This window comes from Callionymus lyra, chromosome 10 (assembly GCF_982586985.1).
Source record: "Callionymus lyra chromosome 10, fCalLyr1.hap1.1, whole genome shotgun sequence".
NCBI lineage: Eukaryota > Metazoa > Chordata > Actinopteri > Syngnathiformes > Callionymidae > Callionymus > Callionymus lyra.
In genome coordinates, this window is record NC_141827.1 from 21895559 (window position 1) to 21914780 (window position 19222).

Below are 19222 nucleotides of genomic sequence, written 5' to 3' on the forward strand. Positions count from 1 at the left end.
TTCTTCTTTATCTGCTCTGTTTTTGAGCAGGGAAAAGCCCCATTCATCCTGATTAAGACGGGAAAAGAATGGGATGGCTTATCGGAAATGAGGAAGTATGTGTTCATAAAGTCCATATCTGCCCACATCGACCATCAGTTAAGGGATGACTAGAGCAGGAGGTTTTTTCCTTTTCCACTTAAATAGCTGGTTGGGAGTATGATGTATCAATTTGCCGCTCCCTCAGCTACCAGATACAATGAGCAAATTTGTCTTCAGTACAATGTAAAAACGTCAAAACAGCCGTTATGAAGCAAGTTTTAGACGATAAAAAATATAAATGAAACCATTCACAGAAGAAACAAAGCTAACTCAAATGGAAACAGATTTCGACTAGACAGAGATACCCCTGGGCCAAAAGCATTAAAGCGGTCTGGATCTATAATCCTCTCACTATAAATCATCTTTTTTGGCATCTTTTTCAATGGAATTATGTTTTGCCCTCAAACTTTGGTGGTGGAAACACATTTTGCAATTCTAAAAATGTGTCTCAAGGCCACAATAAGGAAGATCAGTCCAACAAAAGAGATGAACAAACCAATGAGAAAACATCAGAGAACAATGAATTCTAATAATATAAAAAGAATTTTATGAATATAATATATATATTTTTTTCTAAAACAATTTGGAGAAAAAATAGAAAGGGTGACTGTAATCGAAGCCCCACATAAGATCAGAGTAATTCAACTTTATAGTTCTTAAAAATTAAAGACACAATTTTTCTGATTTTTGCTCTTATATTCTTAATTCTTAACATTATGCCTAATAACCAGACTGTGCTTCGCAAGTTTACACAAATGATTACATTATAGGAATACTCTATATAAACAGTTCATGTTTTTTTGTTGTGATTGATGGTGAAAGTTGTGGGTCTAGAGAACCAAATAAAATACAACTATTTCTTACAGATAATATCAATGGTCAGATGAAGCTCTATGAATAATTTTCAGAACCCACTAAATGATACTTTTGGATGGAAAATCTGAGGCTTTCAGCTCTCAGCGAATGAGAGGTGAGGAAAGCGTAATCATACCCTGCTTTGTTTATACAAAGAGTTCCTTGGAGATGGAGATTGATGACCAACCTATTAAATCACCAGAAAAAGCAAGCTTTTTAAGTGGGCAGGGCTTAAGTATATTTTCTAATGTAAATATTTCAATTAAAAGAGAGTTTTGTTTTGAGTATAAACACATACTGATGAGTACAATAGAGGTCCAAGATCCATTTTAAACACTCTTAGATCAACACTTTAGTTGTACTTTAATTTAAACCTCCTTTCCACCCTGGAAAATGATGACACTAATGGCTAATACAGTAAACCGAATTAGAAATCAACCACAACATGTAGGTGCAAAAAAATATTCCAGGTGAAAGTTGTATGAGTTTCAAACTCAATCACTAAAGGGGAAAAAAAAACTTTTGGCAGTCTCAGTGACGGGTCGAACAAAATGTAAATTTACTAGAAAGCATAAGTCTGATCTTCATATTGTATTTTCTTTTAAGACGTCTTCAACGTCTCGAATTGGGATGTAAACTGATCTTTTGTCATTGATAAAAATACATTATTATGTTTGCAACCGTAGCTAACTTAAATACTCATTAAATACAGCGATCTGTTCGGCTTAAAATCAATTCATTAAACATGTCTAAAAGGCTCTAATTCAATAACACCGTTTCTCTCAAGGCTGTTACCAAGAAAACACATCTGGTGAATTATCTGCTTCTCGCCTGCCACCAGCAAAATACCAACTGCTCCATCTGTTCATCGCCAAGACACATCCATGTGTTTCGAAATTATTTAGTGGAATAAAAGAAGGGAAATTATGAACTGAATTCAACCCACACGTGGACTTCGTGACTAAGCTCACGCTCTCACCCACTCTACTGGTCTCCATGTGGTGACCAATCAACCGGGCTGTGGGCCGTCGATGAAAAAAAAGAAAGAAAGAAAGATGAACAGGAAATTATTTTCCAGCTGTTGTTACTCAAAACATATTAGCTCTTTTTCTTTAAAGTTGGCCGGTGAGGCCATAAGATAGGACCAGACTTGACAGGTACCAGGAGGTGGAGGAGTCCAGCTGTAGACTCTCATTCATCAAAATCATTTCCTGATTATCACGAGTGTGGATCGTTCGTTTATCTCATCCAAACACCGGCGAGAACTGTGACCTTAAGTACGAGCACTTTGATAATCATCAGGCTCACAAGTGTGGCATTGAAAGTAAAGGAGGTGAAATCAGATTAGAGTAATTCCCCTTTCATTTTTCCATTGGAGAGACAGCCAAGTCAGCTGTAATTACACAACACAAAACGAGTCCAGGTGAGTGTTGCTTTCTGCTGCAGTGTAAAAATCTCATTTTCTCTGTAGCTTCTGCCAAACAAAAAAAAATCTGTAAGCAACATCAATGATGAAAGCACCTCTATTCATTTAGTCACATTTAGACACTTTTATTTAGTATATTTAAGCTCACAAAAAAGCAAGTCAATTACTTAAACCGATACATAAACAGAATAAATGATATTTTTAATAGTCATATTGTTTCCTCAGCAGGTGTTCTCCTGTATGCTATCCTTTTATTTTATAATTACCCACCGAGCACAAGTAAAGGGAAAGAAATGTGTAAGTTTGTTGTTGAGTCATGCTGTGTAGCAGAATATTGTATTCAGTAAATTGTGTTGGCAAGCCTATGTGAAACAAAATAGATGATCATTATAAGAGACATGATTATCTGTAGTTTGCCTTTCGTTATTTAAATACGAGAATTAAGTGGAAAGATATGAATGATGCACGATTTACATTGACAACGCTGGTGTTTCCTCATGTTATACTAGAAGATTGAAAAGGAGAAAAGAACCATTCTTATTATTTCTCCCCTTCATCCTCATTTCTCAATTTCCAAAAGGCTGAATTGTCCTTTCATCATCCGAGTGCACCCCAAAAGAAAAAATCCAATTCGGAAAGTAGTAACATTCCGTTCCTCTGTACATTTTTGGGATGATTTTTAATACTGTTTAAAATTCTTTACTCTGTTCTAGTGATGTGTTCCAGAGTTTTAAATCAGGTTTATATTTTGCTCACATTTCTTCGCCTATTAAATGTAAGTTCAAAACGTTGCTATAGCGTTTCTGCTAAAAAAAACAAAAACAAATCTTTGGCCCTGTAAACAATTGTCTCTCTAATAAACCAGGAAGATTCAAATATTTTTATTTTACAGGCCATGTGTGATCTATAGTCTACTATGAATATTATTTGTGAAGCCATTATTTGTATCACAAGCAGAATCCTTGTGAGACTTTACAACCTTGCTACTTCTAAAGCATAATGGAATGACCCTTATTCATCAAGATTTATTTTGTGCTATATTTTTTACGATGTTTTCTATGTGCTGTTCCAATATGTGATGTTGCTCATGATGTGTGAATAATTTGGTCCACTAGTTTCTTTTAACCACAAATTTTTGTGCGAACAAATGAAACTGGTGACATGATAAACATGGACAAAAAAAGTAATACATCAGAATGTACTTACAGGTAAGTGCAGTTTTCTAAACTGTGCCACCATATAAAAAATAAATAAAAATAAAGTAAGTCTGACTGAAGAGACTCAGCTTTTCCCCTGAGATTTCTCTCCCTTCCAGGCAGGTCTAATTGGGTGGAGGCCCCTGAGGCGGAGCCGAGGTTTAGATTAGATTATGTCTCTCGGTTGACCTGGGAACACCTCAGTATTTCCCTTAAAAGCTTGAGGAACTTCTTGAGGAGAGCAACGTCTGGGACACTGTTTTCGCTCCTGCAAACCTCAGGTTGGCAAATATATTGATCGATAAACAGGATGTAATTAGTTTGTTCCTGAATCCCTAAATTGATCCAGAGATGCTACCTGGCATGTGGACCATCCTGCAGTTGCAGTTCTCCACCAGATATCTCGTTTCACAGTCGATCCGACACGCTGTGATGGTGTAGGAGCTGAAGAAGTCCGAATCCATCGCCGTGGCCTTGCAGTCGCCCCACGGAGGAGGGAGATATGTCAGCTGAGGGGGAAAGAAAAAAAAAGACCGGAAACACTTGAGGATTATCACATCTATTGGAAAACGTTTAATCTTCAGTCAATAAGACAAGTGCTGAACTTGTAACTCTGCCACTAGACTCTCAGTAGAGGAGTCTCAGACTGAAAACAGTGGGGGAGGGAACATGGGAATGGAGGTGGTTGTGGTGGGAGGTTTATCTCCCACACTTCTATTCCTGTTCTCCCTCGGAGCTTTCCGCTTTGCTGCCCACTTGCTGAGAGCAAGCGATGAAGAGAATCAGCTGGTGGGTGAGTTACCGGCGAGCTTGGAACACCTTTACCCCAGGAGCCTGTTGCTAGTACCCTCTCACACACTTTGAGATTCCTACCTTTCCCTAATCCGCCGATTCAAGCTCATAATGGTGCGACTGCATGATTCCTCAGAACCCCTCCACGGCGAAAGAGAACTCCCACAGTAAGTGCTGTGTGGTAACCGATGACCTTGGTCTTCTCAAGCAATTCGAATGAGAAACTGCTGCCAAAAGCAATACATGTGATAAATAAAATTATAAACGTTATAAATAGCTTTGAAAATAAGTGGATTCCGCATTCAAGGACTCAGTGAATCCCATTCAGCCGGCTGATGTGTCAGCCAGGGCTCCACCGTGGCACCACTTTTCAAGGATCTTAAGAACAAAACTTTTTTTTTTGACAGGATATTTTCGGGCCAAACGTCTGTCAGGGGCCGTTAATAACCCGCTTTCCTCTGTGCCTTATCTCTGACGAGGATCATAAATGATGGCTCGTTGGCCGCGGACCAAACTTTCCCTGCTGTTTTCTAAAAGCTCATCCAGCCCCGACAACAACGGAGGGGAATGAGTGTCTTCTCTGACCTCTGACTGGTCCTGCATGTAGAAGCCACTATCGACCACAACACCACCACCAAAAGGTAATATTCCTCCACTGTGATCCGGATCCAGGTCCTCTCCCAGTGAAACTGTGGTGTCTGTCACGTCTGCAGGTTTAGTGTCCCCCCCTGGTTTCTCCACCTGCTGCCGCACTTTCATTAGCAACCTCTCAATCTCCAGCTGCTCAGAATTCAAACATTTCAATACAGTTGCCTTGTTTTAACGTCTCTCCAGGTGAGCCAGGTGTTAGTCCTGTAGAAAAAGGCAGACACATAACACTAGAGAATGGATTTCAATATTGTATAAATATTAGATATTCTCGTGGGATGGATTTCCTACCCGGTTTTCACTGGATTTGGGGGATATAACCAAAACAACGTCCCAAACACTGAGCTGACTGCAATTTCACAACACGACAAACATGACATTTCTGACCCTCATATTTACCTATTCAAAATTCTACATTCATTTTTCTATGATAGTAATACGCTTTGCTAATTGGTGCGTAAATATAGCCAACCAAACACTGACCTCCATGGATCTCCCTCTAGAAGATGTAGACCACCATTTCACACAAAAACATCATATACATTCCAACATTTGACTGTTGAAACTGATAATCAAAACATAATATTTTAGCTATTTCACTGACATGGCATTGTCAAAAATGCTGCTTTATTATGCTGTAGTAATGAGGTGAGGTCAACGTCTTGTGGTATGAATAAAAATATCACCAAAATCTCATTCTTATCATTTTCTGAAACTAGCCAATTCTTCAAGCAAGCAAGTGATGCTAATAAGCCATGTTGTCAATGCAACAGTTCTCACATTCGCTTGTTGTTTTTTTATTCGCTGTGACTAGTGTTGTCTTTGCTAGCTGTCTTCAGCCCGGTGCTCAATGATTGTCTTTTTTTGTTTTTAGCGATTAGCTAAAGTCTCCCGAAGCTTTGAAAATAATCAGCTTTGGCACCTTTCTCTTCATTTATTATTAAGAGTCAATTGACATATTATATTTAAATCATATATATTTTGCAGTTTATTTGCAATACATGTGATTGTGTTGTTATTCATTATTGCAGTTCTGATATTAATGTTAATAAAATGTACTAGTATTGCAACCACCTGGAAACTTTACCAATTGTCCTATTATTTCTACCACTATTCCCCGTCTTTACATTTACTACAGCTTTCTTGTTCCAGTTCTTGACGTGTTTACCTGCAGGCACTGGATGTCTAGTCGATCTGGTGAAGCTTCACCCTCTAATATCCTGAGTTCAAGCTACACAAACAAGGTCAACACCTCAAGTATCCAAAGTAAAGTGGACTTGCAATTCACAGCTAGAGTAATTTGAGCTAAATGTGAATCATGGATGAGGGTCTAGTTTCCTCCCCAAACAACTATGACAGACACAAGGACAGCTTTAGATATACCTGCGACACACACATCGCTCCACCAAACCTTCTTGGGTCGCAATATCGTCCCGATAACCTTTGCAGTCAAACCCACGTCCACATATCACGAAGCATCGCACTTTATTAAGCCATGATGACTTTTATATTCCGTTCGACTTTGAAAGTGAAGGAAACTCTTGACTCGAGGAATCACTTCCTTTTCCTTAATTGGATTTTTACCCTCATTTTCAGAACTACATCTTTATGTGTATAACTAAAGTGTTCTGTGCCTTTGCTTTGTGTTACAAGAAGCCACATCCAGTATGCTCGACATGCAGTCGCCTCCGACTCCTCAGTACAAATTGTGAAAAATGCAGGTCCCTAAATCACAATGGTGGCCTTTAATTTATTGCAGTGTGAGCACTCAGTGATGCACTGATGAGATGAAAACACACATACGGCGCCCCCCTCCCTTCATTCAAGAGTATTGCCCCCTTTCTCTACAGCTGCGAGGTAAATCAGCAGTGTCACTTTTTATGTTTTTTATGCAAATTCAAATCCATCTGTGTGATTTCCAGTCCCAAAAATAAACTGCATAGCCACTAAATGTGAACTATAGTTGAGTAGTAGAGTGTGAGGGGCTGTGAACATTTTTTAATTAAAATACATTGTGATTTACATTTCATCTTTTCAAAAAATGATTTCCAAAGACAACTCAGCCTGAAACCACCGGCCATGTGTGGTTTTGTGTTTAGTCATCAGCCCCGAGACGTACCCGCTGCTCTTGACAGGAGACAAAGGTCTGGAACCCCGGTGCCACTCCGAAGCCCAGCTGGTCTATGAACGGCGGCTCGTCCTGGGTGTGGATTTGAACTTTGATCCCGGCTTCAAACGACGTCTCGTCTGTTGACAAGAGAGGAAATGGCCAGTTAGGGCGATGAGATGCGACTGAAATGACCGCAGCTGAATGTTTCAGGGAAACAACTGACCTCTAACTACACATTGAACTATCAGACTGAGGAAATGTCACTCTATTTGATTCTACCCATTTAATAACACACTAAATAAACATCTTAATTCATATTTTTACTTTGCAGATGACACACATATGTACATCTTAATTACTCTTCTTCCTGGTCTTCCAAATATACAGATATTGTAAGTTTATCTGTGTTTTTCTTTTAGGAGTCAAGTCAAAGATGCTGGCCTGATAAACAATTTAAATAAAATTAAAAAAATATCAATATAAGTCTTCACCTCATTGTATAACAAAGCAGGGCGTGATAACAGCTGGCTCTGCTCTCATAACGTTTTTAAAGTCGCAAAAAAGGACCAAATGGAAAACAAGTTGTTTCATGCAAAAACTTAAAAGTGATAACTAATTAAATTATCTTTAATTTAAACAGTTATAAATCTTCTTTTTTTTTAACCGGCATTAATAAACATTGCCATGTCAAATTGTGCAATAGTGTTTTCTTCATTAGCTGTTTTATCTAAATTACAGCGGAAGTGTGGAGAATCCCGCAGAGAAATAAAGGTTTATCTTATCTCTTATCTTAATGAAACTGGCTGTTGTTAAATATGAGTTTACATTTGAGACACAGAGGTTAAACTGATATTTTTTTTCATTTCACCTCTGTGCAGATTTAATTACTTTTCGATTAACGGAAGCTCCACCGCGCATGATTATGAGGAAGTCAGACTGTTGTTCCTTGCTATTGTCACATTAAATTTACACGGTAAATTAGAATAGCTTTTCTTTTAGGATAATTATTTCCTACTTGTTCAATGTACAAGAAAAAAATACATAATTATAATAATCATTTCTATAATACAATTTTAATCCTGATGATCTATTCTACTTTTACTTATAACCTTGTTATTATTATTTTGTAATAATAATGGAGGAAAAGAAAAACCTCAAAATGTTCTCGCTTATCTGATGGAAGTGGAAATGATTCATCAGACAGTTTTCTTGTCGACTGAACTGCAGATTCTAAACGAAGCAGATGTGTCTCTGTGGTCGTGAGGGCAGAGAACATTGCAAAGACACACTGCAAAACCTACGTGTGCGGTCATGTCAAAATCGCGATGACCTGGAATTGTTGCCTTGATAGCGCCATGGATGGGGTAATGTTTTATTTAGGTCATTTGACAGCCCGCTACGACCTGGAGGCTGAAGACATATTTCTGTGGCGTTCTTATTGCCTGTGTTCCGGGCTTCAGATGTAGGGCCTTCACATCGTTCAATAAAACAAAATAGGATAGTGCAGGAACAGAAATTGTACTCGTGGCTTTGATGTTGACACGTTAGAAAATTGTTTTTTTTACTTGCCTCTGTAATGATTTCTCAGAATTTTATTACATAATGTCTATTTCATATTTAAAATAACGATTGCTTCACTCATGACTCATGTATTAACACTGTGGTGATGATGATGATGAACAATAAACGAGGTACTGGGAGACTTTAGAAGGTAAACGAAAGACAAAACAAAAAAACTCACACAATAACATTTATCTAATTATCTAATAAACAAATTCAATATGTAGCAACCGCGCAACGGAGTAGCCACCATATTGCAGTTATACTGTTCTGAAACTAAATAGAAACAGAAAACATTTTCAATCTGATGTGATGCTGTTTTATTACGATACAAAGATTCTTAACCCTTTAATGTCTACAGTTTTACATCGGTGGCAAGATATTATTTTTGATAAAGTGGCTGTAGAATTTTGAGGAAAACATTCTGTAGAAAGAAGTATTGATAAAGCATCAACGATGGCTTGCTTTTTCAAATTATTGTGTTTTAACTATGAAGTAACTATTTCTACTCACCCTCATGTCGACTGAGGGTTGGAATTATTTTCAGAGTAATCTGTTCATTTTTTAGAGTTATAGACAAACAAGTAAAGTAAGACCATTTTAATTTAGCAACTGAAGCTCAGTTGTCCAATTTTTTTAAGCCTCGACGAGAGGAATTGCTTATAAGAAATTTAAACAAGTCTATATTGTAATATTATTTGTAGCAGAAGCTCCCAGTGCTTCAGCTCCAGCTACAAGTTTATCCTCAATCGAACACATTGTAAGTGTGTTCGATTGCAAGATTTACACTGATGGCCCAGTAACTTCCTCTATAAAACAGCTTAAAATTTAGACTTTTTGCTACACTTTTTTTTGATTTTTTTCGGAACAATTCCTATTGTTGATCAAGACGCAATACTAAAATGCATACATTTTTGCCTATAACTCTAAAAAGAATTGGATAACTCAACATGAGGGTGAGTAGAAAGTGAGTGAATTTTGGGTGAACTATCACTTTAAGTTCTAATATCATGTGCGGATCATATGCCTTGGTATTAAACTTCCACAATGTAGATACATCAGGATTAATAGAATTATTCTCACTAGCCAGAATTCGTGTAAGCCTGTTTTTTTGCGCCCGCTTTTAGGCCCCACTGTCAATTCGTGTTACGGCCACTCAGCCATCCGCCTGACAGTTTAAGAACCGGTCATCACCTCGGATATTCGGCCTGTTGTCTCAGGCTCGGGGTAGAATGTGAATGTGGTCATCAACCCAGGAGGGATCCCTTCATCTCAATGCATGAAGCACTTAAACCAACGGGATGACTCTCCAGGCACACAGGCTCTCTATGCCCTCTGTCTCGTCTGACTACATCACCCCCCCCCCCCATCACTCTGCTGCTCACAGCGGCCATTACTAACAATAAGCCTTCATCGTCAGCTCCAGCACATGTTTGCGTATGGCAAGCAAACCTTATTACATAAACGATTTCAAAGTCCTTTGTGTCATCAAGAAGTATCTGTAGCATGAATTAAGAAAGCATTGATAGCATTTCTTTTATACAAGCCACTTTTTTATTATCCTAACAATTTCACTGCCATATGGATCCATTTATCAATTAACATGTACCCATTACACTGTCTTACATGTGACAAATCTGGATAATCAGTTTGACTTTGAGGCATTCAACTATTATCAGAGAAGCTAAATGACAAGGTGAGTCATGACTGAAATTATAAGACAGAAAAAAGTCAATTAAAACTACACAAAGCCACATACCTACTTCTGCTGCTCTGACAAGAATCCTCGCATTAATACGTCTAGTTTCTTCCACTCATCCAATGTTAGTTTCAGAGGAAGCAAAGACTTTTATCTCTTGAGAAAACCCCCTTTTAGTATCCAGGGGGAGTACGAGGAGGGATCCTGATGTATGAGCCACTTCATCTGTTTCTCTTGATGCTATCGATTAGCAGCTTTACTCTGAGCCTCTCATGGATTTCTGACATTATCTTTAAAGGGAGAACAGTCCAGCAACTCGGCGAAGAAAAAAAAGAAAAAAGGGACGCTTCGATTCTACAATAATCTATATTAAATGGGATATTGAGATTTCTCTTCCGACCTGGTTAGGACTTTGTAATGAGTAAAACCATTTACCCAAAAACCTTCTTTCCACATTTATAAGTTGTGCTTGTGTTGATGGCAATTGACACATGACATTCAAAGAGATTTGTTTGTCTACAACTTTTATTTGAGTTATTGAAAATAGTCACAACATCTTGAGCAGGGATGACAACAAAATTGTCTCTGCTTTAACACAAAATAAGAATCTTTAAGTCATTAGAAATCAGACTCCGTTACCATTCTTTACACTTTAGAATGTTAAAAATCAACTTATTTATATATGTATTAAGAGCAAATTAGTCATGTATTGACCATGATAAAGTACTAACTCACATCTTATTCATTGTCACTATAGTCTACCCTTGATAGAATGATATTAAGAGTTCTCTCTTAACTATAATCGAATTACTGATTATTAATAGTAAATAAAGAAGTTATTAAAGATGAACTTTTCTCAATTTACCAAAGTGACCGAGTACCACAATAATTCTCTATTAATAATACTCTCTTTTAAAGGAAAAAAGCACAACTATAACAGAAGTAATATCTTATGAATTAATAAAAAACTTTATTTGTGATTATGTTTCCTATTCTAAAGTGGCAGTGTATTCATACATAAGTCAAGTATTTGACTTTCATAACATCAGCAACGTTTAACACTTAAAAGTATTTTTCTACTTGAGGGAAAACAATAATGTACACGTTTTGACAGAATCCTAATTACTGTATATGTTCACAATTACTTAGTTATTAGGATGCTTTGGTTTGCTTTTTCACTTTATAAAAAGTATATTATTGATAGTGAATTACTTCTCTCATGTTACTTACAACTAATAGAAGTTAGTTTTCACCAAAGTTAATCTTAGATTTCTTCTTTATTTCCTTTTAATAATGATTAATTATGGCGTAGTTCAGAGTGAACTCCTAATTCATTGAGGGCAGAACATAGTCACAATGAACAAGGTGTAAGTACTTTATCATGGTTAATAAGTGGCTAATTTGCTATAAATACACATATGAATAAGAAGATTAATATAAGTTCATTTCTTTACCTCATTCTAAAGTGTTATTTTGTAGACCTACATAAGCATAAGAACTAGAGGATAAGAACAAACATATGTTCTCTGTTTTTCATCGAATTCCCTCGCATCTAAGACAACAACGAAGAACGATTGATTATTGGATGCTTCAAGGTTAACGATTATATTGATTTTTCTTATCTTGGTGGAAACAGCCTATTGTTGAAACAGCCTCATCATTGAGTTCTTGTGTGGGTCAACATTCATTTCCTTTTTTCTTCTATTCATTAATTTTGAACCAACCCGCTGTAAAGCTCATTCAGACCTGACTCGATTTAAATTCTAAAACTTGACTCTGACAGGTGAGCAACATCTTTATTATTATTTTTTATTTATCAACGCAACAGTTTTTCACTAGTCAACTGATAACTCAGAAATAGCAAATTTGAGTCTGAGAAATTTTTTGTGTGATTGAACTGAATTTCTGAAAAGGGAGGTCTACAATTTAGACAGTGTTCATGTGGCTGCTGAAAGAGTCATTTAAGTGTCATGCTCTCGGCTGTGGATATGATAATTAAAATGAAGTTTACATGAGAAACCAAATTCACTGTCTCTGCTCAGTCGCAAGGGCCTCGCGTCATGTCTGCCCATGTAGACAGTGAAGTCATTTGCTGGATCGAAATTGTTTCATTTTAAAGCAATTATACGTAAGATTGAATATATTATTTCTGGTTCCACCTGGTGTCAGATTGGTGTAAGTGCATCGTTGCCTCATACCACCTTTTACCTTGATGAAGGCTCTTGTGTAATTTTCTTTTTTTTTTATCTTCCTGGTTAATTCAAAAAGACTTCAGATACAAAAAAAAACAATTTCTGACTCACTGCTGTTTTGGTGATCACAAGGACCATCAAACATTATCCAGACTTGTCCATGTAATGTGATAAAGAGAATTGTTAAATTGTTAAACTATATAGATATATAGTAAATAGATAGAGAGTCATGACTGTCTAAACAAATCATTACAGAAAAAATATTTTGCATTAACTGGCCTTAAAACGATAAAACATAGCTACTGAGTTAAGAAAAACAGAAATGAAATAGAGAATAACAGAAAAAAGGAAATATGTGTTTATTTAAAATAAAAACATTTTAAGTAGATAAGACCTAATAGAACCAGTAAATAACTTGTTGAAGAAAAATGAAAAGCGAATCATTTTTTAGGGTTTTTTTTTCTGGAAAGCAAGTGATTAATATTTTAGCATAAATCCAATTTCAGGTTAACATCAAAGGCTGTACAGCAAGTGTGCCAAAGTCAGTCCGACGTCTTGGGGATTCTGCAGGAAATCCCACTGATCTCAAATTTCCACTGATGTAAGGAAACATTGATTATCCACCCCTTTCATGTCCAGTTCATGCTTAAAGGCAAAGGCGGTGTTTGCGATCCGGCGTTCGGATCGGCTGTCTTACCGGTTTCCCCCCACACGGGCAGATACTCGTCCTGCTGGATGTCCAGCATGAGCTCCAGGCCGTTGCCCATCCCGCCCTTCATGGTCACCAGCAACGGTCGTCCATCCTGGCCTGAATTGAAGGTGTAGCATTTTCCGTAGCGCGTGAATATCTGGAGGAAGAACAAAAGTTTGAGCATTAAAACGAGGCCAGAGGATTTTTTGTTTTGTTTTGTATGACACAAATACTCGTACTTAAAGCCACTCATGCTATCATTTAAAGCAGACCTGACAAAAGCGTGAACCAGGGGCCATATGTGCCCCTTTGACTCTATTTATTCAGCCCTTATGAGGTCAGCGTAGATCAGATGTTTGGGGGCTAACAATTTTATTTTTCATTATTTACTGTATTACTGCAGGCTTACAGGTATTGTATTGGTATATTCAGGTTTAGTTTCTGTTTTTTTACTTCTGTAGTTTTTCAATCGTATTTTGGCTCTTTGCTTCTTCACTTCGACTTTGAACGACCCTAACATGAGTCACACTATATAATGTGGCCCCTGAGAAAATGTAATTGCCCACCACCGATTTGAAGAAACCATTTCATTAAGCCCTCTGGTTCGTAGACCCTTTATTTTCTGCACGTACTTTATCGCTAGCATAAAACAGACAAACAGAAAAAAAGGCTGCTGGAGGCGGCTCCACAATAAAAAGGTTGAAAAGAGAAATGACCTATTGACGGAACATGGCTGCCAGTGAATTAATGGATGTGTAATCAAATTGCGAACATATAGGAAATTGAAAGGGACTGCAATATCTCTGATGGGTACTAGTTCTTTTATTATTGTGTAGACGGACAATTGTGAGTCTTCCATCAATTAACTTTTTTATTAACGTTACGGCATTCATGGGGAAATGAGAATAAAGGAAAGCGTAGACAAGGGGACTTTTGTGGAGAGGAAAAGGAGATAAGAATACCCAAGTAATATCTGAAATGAGCGTCGTCTGCTTTCTCAGCCTTTGTTCACGGACGTGGAACAAACAGACGAGATAAGCTTTCACTACAGGAAGAACAACTTGCTGACTGCCACATGGTGTTTGCACAAGAGCGGAGGGAGTGACAGTGTGCGATATATCACACGAACATGTTGCTGTATTGTCAGAAATCATATCGAATCTTCAAAAATCTCCAACACAGCAGGAACTTCTGATCATGATCGATGAGGACATCAATCTTAATGGCCGGACAAGGTTGATTATTCATGCTTCATAAATTCGATTTTACATAGAATGGATTCCAAAAGTGCATTAGTGTGGAATTCCAAATGCTAATTTGGCAGCAATCATTTTGTAGCCAATGCATTAATCCAAGGGCAAATCCATGGAAGCCCATTTCAGCCAAATGGAAAAAGCTAAACCCCCGAAAAAAATATGTACAGAACTGAATAATTAATAAGGTAGCATTAAGTAATCAGTTCAGGAACATGGAAAACCTTTAATTTTTTTTAATGAAACACTCATTGCTGAGGTTATTTGTTGGGATTAGGCTCAAATGTTGGCCGGAATAAACAAACCAAAAAAAGGCGTTGAAAGCCACAACTCAATATAATTAAGCAGCAGCAGAACTCGGGGACTCATATTGCAGACGGACCACGTGACTGAAGCTAATAGTAGCAGAAAATTCCAAACAAACAAAGTTGGAAAATTGTGTAAAAATATCAAATAAATTGTATACATTATACTTCATATAGTATTTTTGTTATGTTATCTGTGTGTTCGTCAAGTTAAACTTGTACTGGTCCGTCAGCAATATCAGTCCCCAGAAACGGCGTCTTTTAGTTCTGTTAATTTTATTGTGTTGCGGTTTCTGCACTTGTTGAAAGCTCTCTGGCCAATCGTACAGAGTACTTCAAAATATGCTGGCGCTGTTGTTAAAACGCAGACAATTTCACTGACTCATTTTGCATTTATGTCGTTATTAGAGTCTAAGTACTTGAGTTGAGATTAATGCTACATAAGTTTTTAACAGCGTTACAATAAGTTGAAAGGAGGATAGCGCAAACAAAAACAAAAAGTTTGTAAGACAAAGAAAAGAAGACCACCATGCATTGAAGTAACTCTGCAATTCCTTACTTCTATAGTTGTTTTTTCAACTTACGCACCACTGACCTCGGAAGGATCGACTTATTTGAGCGAAAAAGTAAAGCAGGAATTTCAATGAAACAAAGGGTCAAAATCACCAGCAAAAAGAAATGTCCTCTGTGTGTTTGGGCCTGAGGTGAAGGTTTTTGACTCACAATCCATCAGTTGCTTGACTGAACACAGAAAAAAAAAGAAGTGGAATGAAATGAAGAATGCATCAGACACAATATGACATGTGACTTTGGAGCTTCATGAAGGCAGACTCTGTCTCCAGTGCCAATGTGCAGTGAACAGAATACAAACATCACTAAAGAGCAAACCTCGGTTTCGCCCTCTTGCAACATAATCCAATCAGCGTCTGTCAGTCTTCAGAAGATTTCGTACGAGAAGACACAATCACATTTCACCATAACAATTTATTTCCTCAGGCAGATTTTTTCTCCACACATATATAAAGTAAACCCACAACTCGCTTTTATTTATTCAGAAACAACCGATTTTGTATTTTTAATTGATTTTGTTTTCAACTTTCAAAAGCTATTCTAACAATCTGTGAGAAACAAAACAAATATAAATAAGTAAGCTGTGAGCTAGATTTCTTTTAAAGCTTTAGTTCCTTTATAATAGAAAAGAAAAGGCGGCAGCTCTGTTGCTTTTGTTTCTATCCTTCACTGTATGAAATCCAAATTAATTATTTAACACTTGGCCATTTATTTGCACACAAGAGATATTTCCCCTGTATTAAATACTAAAAATCACTTTTCATATTAATACCTCCGCCAAGGATGTGTTGTGATAATCGCCAACCAAACAAGCTCATTTAAGCTCATAGAAATAACACAAAAATCAACAGAAGATACGTTCTTGCATGTTTTTTGGATTACCATCTGGAGATACAAACATTTTTGAAGAATCCTCCTGCTTTCATATGGGTTCTGGACATGCTAGCTGTTCTCACATTTAGCTAATTGCTATAAATTATATATTAAAGTGCTAAAACAATTAATGTAGGGCAAAAATAAACATGAACCTTCTCACACAAATATAAATGTTAAGTACATTCTTTTAAGCTCTTCCATGCCGGAATATAATCCCACAGGGTTGCAGGTGTGCGGCTGCTAATACCAGAAAAAGATTGTACGTCTGAAGTGTTTTCGTACAGTATTTTGGGCGCACGCGTTTGAATCCACCTCTGCATTCCTTTTGCGTGCCCGCCTGATAAGGTGGTGATTGACTACAGGAGTCGTGCAGTTGGAGTTGCTGTGGTAACCAGGAGGAGATAGTGCCGGCAGTAGTGAGTGAGGAGCGGCACAGCGGCGGCACAGCAGCAGCAGCATCAGCCGGCGCCGCTGGTGACCTTGGGGACAGATCTTCTTCATTGTGCTCCGTCGCTTTGACGCCCGTTCTTCACGTCAGTTGTGTTGTGGCTGCGTTAAATGCTGAAGGCAACTAGTATAGATTAAGCTAGAAGTGTTGCCAGCGATTCTAGCGCTTATCGACCACAGCAGGAAAGTCTCTTGAAACTTTCTCAGTTTTATATATACAGGTATATATATAAATATATACATACATGATGGTAAAATACTGAGCCAAGTGTGCTATCAAATATTAATAATTGATTGTGTTTTTAAATGTGTTAAAATCTCTTGAAAAGGGATACGAATCGTGTTTATTTCGATTAGCAAACAGGAAGAACTTTTTATGCTTCATTTAAGACAATCTAACATTAATTCTAATCCGTGCTTTTACGATTGTGAACTTTCGTCTTGCTTAATACTTTACGATGTAGTATAAGTTTTCACCGAAACAGTGAAAATGTGACATTTGATGAGAAGATTCTGTATTAAACTCTCTTTGCAAGTAAAATTGTTGACAAGAGTTGTGACTTTAAACCAATCTCTGATGTCTCTTCTTCATGTTAGTTCACATCCTAACCTGACAATATATTTTAGTTTAAAAGTGGTACTGTTATTTATTTTTTTAATAAAGATATAGCTCATGCTTCTGTTAAACTTCAAGTAAATGAAACAGTGACTGGCTCTTCTTCGGGTGCTTCTTTATTCTACTTTTTTTTTTGTATTCACAATAACATTGATCAAACTGAAAAACCTTTTTTTAAGGCAGAAAATAATTAGAAACCTGACTTATATCAAAATAACCTGCGTCATGTCGCCTTGTACATCTTTAACTGAACTTTGATAAAAAAAAGAAAAAAAGGGAATGATCATAAGGGTTGCTTAAGAGCTAGAAGGTTGCTGGTTTGCTTCCAGCTTTATATCCAAATTTGTATTTTCACACTTTCAGACTCTGATTTCCTCCCACAGTCCAAAATCATATAGAGGTCAATTAAAGATTCTAAATTGTGTTTGTGTGTGTGTTATAGCACTGCCCTCTTTTTTTGCCTTTGTGTTCACAAACAAACAACAAAAAGAAAACAAGACTGCTACTCTGTAGCCATGATCAAGCGAACCATTAGATAAAAGTAAGTACACTGGGCTTTGAAGTCGATAGAGTTGTAGAGAATAGAGCTTGTGATGGGAGGCGAGCCGGGCGGAGGAACATCGTGAGCAGGCATGTCAGTAGTTGTTAGTGGTCACTCCCGAGTTTTCGATTACATTGATGAGATCATTAGGATGGGTCCAATCAGCGGAGAAACATTCTTGAGTGATACAAATTGGAACGAGGCAAGACAGACGTTTCTGAATCACGTGGATCGCTGAACTAAAAAGAAGGGGAGTGATGTCAGAATAATGATTCTGGAACCATGTGAACAAAATATATAGCTTTTTAAGGATCGTACCGTTTTAATTAAAAGGTCATCTGGTTTTTGTCTGTAAGATTGGATTAAATCTTAAAAATTGGTTGTTCAAAAGGGAAAGAACCATGAAATATAATCCTAGTTACAACCTGACCTTCATTTTGTGACGGTTACACCATCTTCTTAGGGGGATCTTCTTAACCTTGATAAAGAAACAAAAATTGGACTGATCTAAACAGGGGGTAGGGTTTTAAGGTGGATTTCAGGACGGAAATAAAATGTATAAAATATGTCAAATTATTTATTTGTATCATTTGGTGCAAATTATTTCAGTTATTATTTAGAATTTCTTTGTTCAACATTTACAGCGATGAAGTATATAAAGTAGACATACGCTACCATACACGCCTTTCAAGTTTAGTAAGGTATAAATAAAATTAAAATGATCTCTTCCCAGATAAACCCCTGAGAGTTGAATAACAAACAAAATGATTAATTCAATATTTCTGTCCTTCTCCACTGTATATTAACTAGAACAAACCCATGAAAATGATCAGAGATGAAGCCTGTCAAAAATAATAAATAACAACTGCATCCCTACACGTCCAGTCAGTCCCTCACCCTGAAAGAACTCTTGAGGTCAGTCTGGTTCCTGGTCTGGATCCCCTGTGGTTCCATAAGTAGTTCAGGCATCGATAGCGTCTCTTTAGAACTCTATTTAAACGCTCAATTTCACATCTTGTTTTGTGACGAGCAGTGTTGCCTGCGCAGGTGTGGTTGCTGCAAGAAAACTAGTGATCAGCCACGGTAGGATTGAATTGGCACTGTCTCACAAACTGCAGCAAACCATGGGCAAAACATCAAACTCGCCTCCTGAAAGGCCTCTAAAAGTCTTGAAAATGCTGGTCTCTCTCTTTCTGTCTCTCTGCTGTGGCTCAGCTGAGAGGCATGACTTCAAATCAAAAATAGAGTGTTTAGGTTATTTTTGTGTTCTCACAACCTGTAGTTCTTTACATAGTGATATGTTGTCCCATTATTAGCACTATTTATCTTGATTTGTTAGTCTTTAAAGTGTGTATCGATCAGGG

General features: G+C 37.3%; 1 protein-coding gene across 2 annotated transcripts in view; it reads right to left on the reverse strand.

Moving 5' to 3' along the window:
• Positions 1-19222, reverse strand: part of asic1b (acid sensing ion channel subunit 1b) — a 199569-nt gene that overhangs the window by 12995 nt on the left and 167352 nt on the right. For both annotated transcript variants that reach the window (XM_087801464.1, XM_087801463.1), the window contains 3 exons: positions 13257-13407; positions 7118-7245; positions 3917-4067 (listed from right to left, as the gene is read on the reverse strand). In XM_087801464.1, the coding sequence (XP_087657590.1) occupies positions 3917-4067; positions 7118-7245; positions 13257-13407 (430 nt within the window). The remainder of the gene's footprint in view (positions 1-3916; positions 4068-7117; positions 7246-13256; positions 13408-19222) is intronic.